At 37.7% G+C, this 12069-nt stretch overlaps 1 protein-coding gene across 3 annotated transcripts in view; it reads right to left on the minus strand.

Annotated features, from left to right (window-relative positions):
- Positions 1 to 12069, minus strand: part of RALGAPA2 (Ral GTPase activating protein catalytic subunit alpha 2) — a 401571-nt gene that overhangs the window by 346303 nt on the left and 43199 nt on the right. For all 3 annotated transcript variants that reach the window (XM_073236981.1, XM_073236983.1, XM_073236982.1), the window contains exon 3: positions 10877 to 10929. In XM_073236981.1, coding sequence (XP_073093082.1) covers positions 10877 to 10929 — 53 coding nt within the window. The remainder of the gene's footprint in view (positions 1 to 10876; positions 10930 to 12069) is intronic.

Raw genomic sequence — 12069 nt, forward strand, 5'->3', positions numbered from 1 at the left:
ATACACAAAAGTAAATTCAAAATGGATCAAAGACCTGAATGTAAGTTATGAAATCATAAAACTCTTAGCATCTTACTATGTTGATGGACAGTGACTGTGAATGGGTATGTGGAGGTGACTTGGTGAAGGGGGGAACCTAGTAAACATAATGTCCTTCATGTAACTGTAGATTAATGATACCAAAATAAAATTTAATAAGAAAATGGGAAGAGGAGCTGAGTAGACAGTTCTCTAAAGAAGAAAATCAGATGGCCGACAGACACATGAAAAGATGCTCCAAATCACTAGTCATCAGAGAAAAGCAAATTAAAACCACAGTGAGATATCACCTCACACCAGTAAGGATGGCTACCATCCAAAAGACAAAGAACAACAAATGTTGGTGACGTTGTGGAGAAAGGGGAACCCTCCTACACTGCTGGTGGGAATGTAAATTAGTTCAACCATTGTGGAAAGCAGTATGGAGGTACCTCAAAACACTCAAAATAGAAATACCATTTGACCCAGGAATTCCACTCCTAGGAATTTACCCTAAGAATGTAGCAGCCCAGTTTAAAAAAGATAGATGCACCCCTAAGTTTATCACAGCACTATTTACAATAGCCAAGAAATGGAAGCAACCTACATGTCCATCAGTAGATGAATAGATAAAGAAGATGTGGTACATATACACAATGGAATATTATTCAGCCATAAGAAGAAAACAAATCCTACCATTTTGAACAACATGGATGGATCTTGAGGGTATTATGCTCAGGGAAATAAGCCAGAGAGAGAAAGACAAGTACTAAATGATTTCACTCATATGTGGAGTATAAGAACAAAGAAAAACTGAAGAAACAAAACAGCAGCAGAATCACAGAACCCAAGAATGGACTAACAGTTACCAAAGGGAAAAGGACTGGGGATGATGGGTGGGAAGGGAGTGATAAGGGCGGGGATAAAGAAAGGGGGCATTATGATTAGCATGTATCGTGTTGTGGGGGGGTATGGGGAGGGCTGTACACACAGAGAAGACAGGTGGTAATTACACAGCATCTTGCTACACTGATGGACAATGACTGTAGTGGGGTCGGGGGAGACTTGGTGAAGGGGGAGTCTGGTAAACAGTGTCCTTCATGTAATTGTAGATTAATGATAGCAAAAAATATAGCAGATTAGAAAAGGTGGAGATACGATAAATGAAACAGAATATAGAGAAGAGGAATACAAAGAAGCTGAGGCACACAGAGAAAAAAGGATCTCTAAGAATGAAAGAATACTGAGAGAGCTGTGTATCCAATCCAAATGAAACAATATTTATATTATAGGGGTATCAGCAGAAGAGGAAGAGAGGAAAAGGGATAGAAAGTATCTTTGATGAGGTAATTGCTGAAAGCTTCCCCATTCTGGGGAAGGAGATAGTCTCTCATGCAATGGAGGTGCACAGATCTCTCAACATAAGGGGCCCAAGGAAAACAACACTAAGACACGTAGTAATTAAAATGGCAAAGATCAAGGATAAGGACAGACTATTAAAAGCAGCCAGAGAGAGAAATAAGATCACAAAGGAAAGCCCATCAGGCTATCATCAGACTTCTCAGCAGAAACTTTACACGCCAGAAGGGAGTGGCATGATGTATTGAATGCCATGAAGCAGAAGGGTCTCAAAACAAGATTACTTTATCTGGCAAGATAATCATTTAAATTTGAAGGAGGGATTAAACAATTTTCAGATAAGCAAAAGTTGAGAGAATTTACCTCCCACAAACTGTCTCTACAGTATAGTTTGGAGGGACTGCTATAGATGGAAGTGTTCCTAAGGCTTAATAGCTGTCACCAGAGGTAATAAAACCACAGTAAAGCATGTAGCACAGCTAATTACTAAGCAAATGCAAAATTAACTTAACTCTCCCCAAAGTCAAACAAGGGATAGACAAAGAGTACAGAATATGATACCTACTAGATAAAGAATGGAGGAAGAAGAAAAAGGAGGAAAAAAAAAAGAACCTTTAGATTGCATTTGACATAGCAATATTAAGTGAGTTAAGTTGGACTCTTAGTAAGGAAGTTAACCTTGAACCTTTGTAACCAAGAATCTGAAGCCTGCAATGGCAATAAGTACATACGTATCGATAATCACCCTAAGTGTAAATGGACTGAATGAACGAATTTGAAAACATGGAGTCACTGAATGAATAAAAAAGCAAGACCCATCAACATGCTGCCTACAAGAGACTCACTTTAAACCCAAAGACATACACAGACTAAAAGTGAAGGGATGGAAAAAGGTATTTCCTGCAACTAACAGGGAGAAAAAAGCAGGAGTTGCAGTACTTGTATCAGACAAAATAGACTTCAAACAAAGAAAGTCACAAGAGACAAAGAAGGATATTATATAAGATAAAGGGGTCAATGCAACAAGATGATATGACCATTATAAATATCTATGCACCCAACACAGGAAGCCCTACAGATGTGAAACAAATAATAACTGAAATAAAAGGGGAAATAGAATGCAATGCATTCATTTTAGGCAACTCCAACACTCCACTCACTCTGAAGGACAGATCAACCAGACAGAAAATAAGTAAGAACACAGAGGCACTGAACAACATATCAGAACAGATGGACCTATCAGACATCTACAGAACTCTACACCCAAAAGCAGCAGAAGATACATTCTTCTCAAGTGCACATGAAACATTTTCAAGAAATAGATCATATAGTAGGGCACAAAAAGAGCCTCGGTCAATTCAAAAAGACTGAAATTGTACCAACCAGTTTCTCAGACCACAAAGGCATGAAACCAGAAATAAATTACACAAAGAAAATGAAAAATCCCACAAACACATTGAAGCTTCACAACATGCTCCTAAATAACCAATGGATCAATGAGCAAATAAAAACAGAGGTCAAGCAATATATGGAGACAAATGACAATAACTCAACACCACAAAATATGTGGGATGCAGCCAAGGCCATGCTAATAGGAAAGTATATTTTTCCCAGGCCTACCTCAGGAAAGAAGAACAATCCCACATGAGCAGTCTAAACTCACAATGAATGAAACTAGGAAAAGAAGAACAAATGAGACTGATAGTCAGTAGAAGGAGGGACATAATAAAGATTAGGGCAGAAACAAATAAAATCAAGAAGAATAAAACAAAGCAAACAACAACAACAGAAAAAACCAGGAAGGATCAATGAAAGCAAGAACTGGTTCTTTGAGAACATAAACAAAATAGATAAACCCCTAGCCAGACTTACCAAGAAAAAAAGAGAGTCTACTCACATAAACAGAATCAGAGATGAGAAAGGAAAAATCACTATGGACACCACAGAAATACAAAGAATTATTAGAGAACACTATGAGAATCTATATGCTAACAAACTGGATAACCTAGAAGAAATGTACAACTTTCTAGAAAAGAACAACCTTCCAAGGCTGACCCAGGAAGAAACAGAAAATCTGAACAGAACAATTACCAGCAACGAAATTGAATTTGTAATCCAAAAACTACCTAAGAACAAAACTCCTGGTCCAGATGCCTTCACCACTGAATTTTATCAAACATTTAGTGAAGACCTAACACCCATCCTCCTTAAAGTTTTCCAAAGAGTAGAAGAAGAGGGAATAGTTCCAAACTCATTCTATGAGGACAGCATCACTCTAATACCAAAACCAGGCAAAGACACCACAAAAAAAGAAAAGTACAGACCAATATCCCTGATGAATGTAGATGCAAAAATACTCAACAAAATATTAGCAAACTAAATTCAAAATACATCAAAAAGATTATCCATCATGATCAAGTAGGATTTATGCCAGGGATGCAAGGATGGTACAACATTCGAAAATCCATCAACATCATCCACCACATCAACAAAAAGAAGGACAAAAACCACATGATCATCTCCATAGATGCTGAAAAAGCATTTGACAAAATTCAACATACATTCATGTTAAAAACTCAACAAAATGGGCATAGAGGGCAAGTACCTAAACATAATAAGGCCATTTATGACAAACCCACAGCCAACATTATACTGAACAGAGAGAAGCTGAAAGCTTTCCCTTTAAGATTGGGAACAAGACAAGTATGCCCACTCTCCCCACTTCTATTCAACATAGTACTGGAGGTCCTAGCCATGGCAATCAGACAACACAAAGAAACAAAAGGCATCCAGATTGGCAAAGAAGTTAAACTGTCCCTGTTTGCAGATGACATGATATTGTACATAAAAAACTCTAAGTAATCCACTCTAAAACTACTAGATCTAATATCTGAATTCAGCAAAGCTGCAGGACACAAAATTAATACACAGAAATCTGAGGCTTTCCTATACACTAACAACGAACCAACAGAAGAGAAATCAGGAAAACAATTCCATTCACAATTGCATCAAAAGAATAAAATACCTAGGAATAAACCTAACCATGGAAGTGAAAGACCTATACTCTGAAAACTACCAGACACTCATGAGAGAAATTAAAGAAGATACCAATAAATGGAAACACATCCTGTGCTCATGGATAGGAAGAATTAATATTGCCAAAATGGCCATCCTGCCCAAAGCAATATACAGATTTGATGCACTCCCTATCAAATTACCAACAACATTCTTCAACGAACTAGAGAAAATTGTCCTAAAATTCATATGGAACCACAAAAGACCTTGAATAGCCAAAGCAATCCTGAGAAGGAAGAATATAGCAGGGGGAATTACACTCCCCAACTTCAAGCTCTACTACAAAGTCACAGTAATCAAGACAATTTGGTACTGGCACAAGAACAGACCCATAGACCAATGGAACAGACTAGAGAGCCCTGATATAAACCCAACCACATATGGTCAACTAATATATGATAAAGGAGCCATGGACATACAATGGGGAAATGACACCCTCTTCAACAGCTGGTGTTGGCAAAACTGGACAGCTACATGCAAGAGAATGAAACTGGATTATTGTATAATCCAATACACAAAAGTAAGCTCGAAATGGATCAAAGACCTGAATGTAAGTCATGAAACCATAAAACTCTTAGAAGACAACATAGGCAAACATCTCCTGAATATAAGCATGAGCAATTTCTACCTGAACACATCTCCTCAAGCAAGGGAAACAAAAGCAAAAATGAATTCATGGGACTCCATCAAACTAAAAAGTGTCTGTATGGCAAAGGACACCATCAACAGAAAAGGCATCCTACAGTATGGGAGAATATATTTGTAAATGATATATCCAACAAGGGGTTAACATCCAAAATATATAAAGAACTCACATGCCTCAACACCCAAAAAGCAAATTACCCAATTAAAAAATGGGCAGAGGAACTGAACAGAGAGTTCTCCAAAGAAGAAGTTCAGATGGCAGACACATAAAAAGATGCTCCACATCACTAATCATCAGGGAAATGCAAACTAAAACCAAAATGAGATATCACCTCACCAGTAAGGATGGCCAGCATAGAAAAGACTAAGAACAACAAATGCTAGTGAGGATGCAGAGAAAGGGGAACCCTCCCATACTGCTGTTGGGAATGTAAGCTAGTTCACCCATTGTGGAAAGCAATACGGGGATTCTGCAAATAACTACAGACAGAAATACCATTTGGCCTGGGAATCCGACTTTGGAATTTACCCAAAGAAAACAACTTCTCAGATTCCAAAAGACATATGCACACCCCTATGTTTATCGCAACACTATTTACAATAGCCAAGATATGGAAGTAACCTAAGTGTCCATCAGTAGATGAGTGGATAAAGAAGATGTGGTACATATACACAGTGGAATACTATTCAGCCATAAGAAACAAATCCTACCATTTGCAACAACATGGATAGAGCTGGAGGATATTATGGTCAGTGACATAAGCCAGGCACAGAAAGACAAGTGCCAAATGATTTCCCTCATTTGTGGAGTATAACAACAAAGCAAAACTGAAGGAACAAAATAGCAGCAGACTCAGAGACTCCAAGAAGGGACTAGTAGTTACCAAAGGGGAGGAGTGTGGGAGGGTGGGTAGTGAGGGAGGGAGAAGGGTATTGAGGGATATTATGTTTGGTACACAAGGTGTGGGGGATCACAGGGAAAACAGTGTAGCACAGAGAAGGCAAATAGTCAATCTGTGGCATCTTACTACACTGACGGACAGTGACTGCATTGGGGTATGTGTGGGGACTTGATAATATGGGTAAATGTAGTAACCACATTGTTTTTTCATGTGAAACCTCCATGAAAGTGTATATCAATAATACCTGAATAAAATATTTAAAAATAAATAAATAAAAGCATATAAAAGAAAAAAAACTGGGAAGACAGAATGGACTTCAGGAGGAAAGGATTGAACAGGATGGCCCATGGAAAAACCTTGACATTCTGTTTAACATGATAATATAGGTTTATTTTATGTAGTCTCACCCTCATTCCTACATGCCCATTTGGAACACACAAGCAATGATAGATGAAATAAGTTTTAAGAAGAAGAGTAAAGTCATAACCTCAATAAAAAAGGCTAACAAATACCTCCATGACCAGCAACAACAGGAATTCTAAGTGGTACACAGATTTAAAGCCACAGGCAAAGGTGTCTGGAGGTCAACTTCTAAAGGGAACACATGCTCCTTCTGGAGATAAAGGCAGATGGAAAGGTCTGCTCACTGCGTGCAACCATAACCTGGACTGGGCTGGCAGCCCTGATTGCACATCACTTGCTGTCTCCAGTAGCTCTCTGCATCTGAGAAGTCCTGTCTTCTTTCTCAAAGGCACCCTTCCAGATTACCCAACTCACAGAAGCAGTCAGCAGTCTCCTTCCATGCCTTCTTATTTCCTTATCACTGTGCTTTCTTCCAGTCCTTCTGTTTATAGACTATCTTTACACAGTGTCCCTTCTGTGATTTAATAGGTCTTAAAAATTCAACCTCTTCTAAAGGAAGCCTTTCCAAATTATTTACACCTTGATAAGTGTTTACCTACAAAGCCTCATAAACCATCTGTTTATATGGTACTAACTTGTAGAAAGTAGCAAGGAAGTTACTTCAGAATGAACCATACAAATTACAACCTGCTTTCTAAGCCAGAGAGAGAACATAGGCATAAACAAAAGTAATGTAAATTCATTATTCATTCATATTTACTATGCAAAATGAAAGTTTTATGAATCTTTGAATAACATATTTGTTCTACTACATAGGCAATGAACTGTGTTGATGGTAATATATCTGTATTTCTAGAATTTCTGGACATGAAGGGAAGGTATTAAAACCTCTGATGTGGGAGGTTTTAGGACTATGGTCTCTGATGGGCTTTCCTGTTGCAGGAAAACTAGACCTGAGATCAGTGACAGCAAATGCAATTCTCAAAACATGTTTGGGCTTTGGAGGACATAGGGGAACTACAGACAGACTTAAAAAATGGTAGGAGAAGAAGGAGGAGAGAGAAGAAGAAAGCTGGAACCTGACTGTGAGCAGCAAGCTCAAGGCAAACAATGCAGGGTGTCAGAGAGCTAATGCCAATTCCACTGTAGGATCCATAGATGTCTGTGCCCTCCCCTGACTTCCCACCACATGGTTCAGTTCTCAGGAACTGACCCTGAGATTCCAATTATAAACCAGGACCCTCCAATAGAGCGAGAGTGATTCTAATCAGGACCACTCCCAGACTCCTGGCAGAAGCAAAGACAAACCTCCAGAAAAAAGACAGGACTAAGAGATTAAACTTGTGTGCAGTTAAATCTGATCTCAAAATCATATAACAAAACATGCAAGAAAAGAAGCCACTGTGAGAGCAGAAAAAACCAACAGACTGAGCCAGCCAGAGACTTCAGATATTAGAATGATCAAATATAGAGTATGAAGTACTGTATGTTTAATCAGAGTATGAAATACTGTATGTTTAATGTTTAATATAGAAGATACCTAAAAATGAACAAGGATCAAGAGACTATCAAAAGCAACTAGCCACATACGAACACCAAGCCAAAAGAAGTTAAAACATGAAAAAAAAAATCACTGAAATTTAAAATTCAACAGAATGGTAAAGCAGCAGATAAGACCCAAATGCAGAGAGTGAGTCAACGAAGAGCTGAAGAAATTTCCCAGAACACAGCACATGGAGATAAGAGAAGACAGAGTAAAAGCAAACATAAGAGACAGAGGATAAAGAAGTTTAAATAAGAATCCTAGGAAGCATGGCCAGAAAGAATAGAAAAGAGACAATATTTAAGAAGAGAACAGCTGGGAATTTTGTAGAAACAATAAAAGATTTGAATCCAGAAATACAGGAAACACATATCTACCAAGCAAGGTAAGAAATCTTCTACTAGAGATTCTGTCGTGGGGCTGCAGGGCACCAAAGACTAAGGAGAGGACTTTAAGAGAGGCAGAGAAAAAAGACACTAAAGGAACAACAATCAGACTGTGAACAGTTTAGAACTGCTACAATTGCAACTAGAAGATAGTAAAATAATATCTGTACAGTGTGATACAAATCTATACTTTTACTGTTACTGTGTCTAATATAAATAATGACTGTTTGAAGATAATGAAGATTAATCTAGAGCAGATAAAATGGAAGGGATTATGACCCTTAAAAGAAGGATCATGTCAATAAGTTTTTAAATTTTGGTCACAAGAAATTCTTAGAATTCCTCAAATTCTTAGAAAAATATATAATTTGCCAAACCCAAATCAAGAAAAAAAGGAAACAGGAATAATCCTAAAATAATTCTAAAACCATTAAAGAAACTGAAAGAGTGATTAAAGTCTTCCCATTAAGAAAACAAAGACAAAAAAGCACCACTTTCAGATGATTTTCATAGGAAGGGCTAAAAAGCATCCCAGGAACAGATCATTCCAATCTTAAGCAAACTATTTTATGTAATAAGAAAAGGAGAAACACTTGACAGGTTCTATAACCTTTTTAACAGGATCATTCAAAAAACAATGTGAGGAAAGGAAATTTAGGCCAACTTCAGCTGTGAACACAGATCCCAAAACACAAACAAAATATTAGCTTCCTGTAAATTCAGAACTGTAATTCACCCCATTAACATTCACAAAAAATCATCATATAGTTAATCAATGGAGAAAAAAAATTCAGGAACTTCAAAACCCATCTATAATTTGTATAAGTCTTACCAAACTAAGAGCAGAAACGAACTGATAATAACTACCAAAATTTACAGAAAACATTATTCTTAATGATGAGACATTAACAAAACTCTCTTAAAATCAGAAACAGCAAGACCATTTTTGTCATTTCTATTTGCCAGTGCACTGGAGGGCTGATCTAATGCAGTAAGGCAGGAAAACAGACTAACTGGCATGCTTGTCATTATTCACAGGTGACACGACCATCTATGAAGAAAAGCAAAAAAATTTGTAGAAAAAATGTTGGAATTAAATAAATCATATACACTTAGTCCAGCAGTGGGAATGGAATGAGTGAACTAGAGCTAAATTCAAGAACATGACAAATTTCAGGTATAGTGTTGAGTGGAAGATAGGCCATAGATGGTTATGTATCTTATGAGAACATTTTATTACAGTCAAAACCAAACAAAACAACACAATGCATTGCTCAGGGATACAATCACCTGTAGTAAAACTATTTGTTAAAAGAAAGGGAATGATAAAATGCAGGGGAGTGGCTGCTTTCAGAGGAGAGAAAGGAAGGGGATGAAGGAGGAGCATCTAAGTAGCTTCTATTCTTAAAATGAGAGAGGAGGAGGGTGGGAGGGTGTCAACAGCATGGGCTTCATCATCATGCTTCAAACCTGCATTTATGTTACAGATACTTTAGTAAATACATCAACTAATACATAAATAAAATAATTTAAGTTAATGGAATAGTGCAAACAAATTGGTCAGTAGATACCTACTGAACTAATAGGCTTAATTAAGTCTCCTATTAAAAACCACTCCTCTGCACAGGTTTCATTCATAGGAGGGTTACCACAGGAATCACAATAACCACTACAAAATGTGTACTGAATCAATGTTATTACTCTGGGAAGGAGTACAGCCTTCAAAGGCAAGAAAGGGGAGCCACAGTTATTGAACCCCAGCCATGAGCCAAGTCCTGGGCTGGAAGTTTCCATATCTTTTTAATTCTACAAACCCAGAAAGCCCATGGAGCACCTTCCTCCCCGAGCCTCCCTCTCAGGTCAGCTCTGCTGCAAGCACTCATTAGGCCTTCCCTTTCAGTCATAAAGTTGATCTCACCCCAACCTGATCACATGTCTCTTTAAACCATGAAAAATTTCTAGATAACCAACAATTAACTTTCAGAACCTGTAATTTGGTCCTAGTGTAATTCTCAAAGTGTCAGTAATCTGGCCACTTATCTAATACATTTGGACAAGAAAGACTTCAAGATTAATAGATAAAAAACCACACCTAACCATTGTTCCAACTTGGAAAAGAATATATAATCAACACTGATGGACACATGGAAAAATTAAAAATTATAACCTCATAAGTAGCCAGAAAAATCTGTATGAAAAACAATGAGTTTTTACATGTCAGTTTGCATACAATGAAGAGACAAATCAGCTACAGCACGGTTAAGGAAAGTTACATATGTAAGACTCACACATAAGTTTATATGACCTTTTGAAAGAACAACTGGCAATATAAGTATATAAAATGTACAGCATTTCCATCTAATAATTTCACATCCAGGTACTCATAAAGGAAAACTTCTCCCACATATTTGCAAACACACATACACACACGCACACACACGAACATTCTTTGCAGCACTGAGTGTAAAAGTGGAAGGAAACACACATGTCCATCATTTTTATCTGTCTTCAAGTGAAATTAAAAATCTAAAGTACCATATTTTCTACAAGAATCTTAAAAGCTAAGAGAATTAACAAAAACTTACTTCAAAAAGAAAGAGGATGGAGTCCAGCTCCTCCCTTTGTGACTTATTATTCCCTGGAATATATAAAAAAAAACTTGTTATCATGACAATGTCCAAATTTTTACATATTAAAATTATGTTAAAAGGTATCTTAAGACATATAAGCCTCAACACACATTTAGTCAAAAATGCCAGAAATAGTGTGGTGCCTGCATTAGGAATGCTGATGGACAACCAAATCAGAGCATCTTGGCCCACATCTAGGCTGGAGGTGTCCATGTCTGTTTAATTCCACAAACCCAGAAAGCCCAGAGCTGCTCCTTGCTAGCTGTTTAAACAGCTTTTGTGTTTTCCAAGTTGTCATCATCTGGTAGCACGTAATTTACTTGTTTCTCAATGAGTTACCCACGAGCTCAGATTATGATTGCACAGGCTACAAAGACAGAGTTCTCACTTTGAGCTTCAAAGACGTACAGAGCAACAGTAACTGTATAGAACTGTAATCACTTCAGGTGACTGCACACTGTCCTTTTGATAATAACAATAATAAAATGACGACACCTACGGCAGCAGTGACCACTTCCTCTCGTCTCTGTGTACCAAGCACTGTGTTAAGCTTGGCATACATCTGGTTAGAAATAAGCAAAATTTTCCACTAAGGGCTAGATAGTAAATATCTTAGGCTTTACAAGCTCTCTTGCAACCACTCAACTCTGCTGTTATATGCAAAAGCAGCCACAGACAATACATAGTAAATAACTGGATATGGCTGTGTCTAATAAATATTTATTTATCAAAACAGGCAGCAAGCTGTAAGTTGTGGATCTGTAATTTAACTGAATTTCCACAGCTCTATGAAGTAGACATCATTCATTCTTTGAACAAATACTAAACAATGTCTCTATGTCAGGGATTATTCCAGGACCTGAGGATACAGAAGAGAACACAACAATCTCTGCGCTGGGGAAGCTTACATTCTGGAAGGATGTAAGTAAGTGAGAAGGTAGATGGGGAATGCCAAAAAGGGTGTACACAGTTGTAACTAGGGACACCAGAGAGCACCTTGTTGATAAGGTGACATCTGAGAAAAGATCTAAAAGAGGTAAGGAAATAAGCCATGTGGAAATTTGGGTAGATGTGTTGTTACAAGCAGAGGGAATGGACAGTGCAAAGTCTCCATGCTTGAGCCAGTCTGGCACGGTCAGGGAACAGTG

This window comes from Manis javanica, chromosome 5 (genome assembly GCF_040802235.1).
Source record: "Manis javanica isolate MJ-LG chromosome 5, MJ_LKY, whole genome shotgun sequence".
NCBI classification, from domain to species: domain Eukaryota; kingdom Metazoa; phylum Chordata; class Mammalia; order Pholidota; family Manidae; genus Manis; species Manis javanica.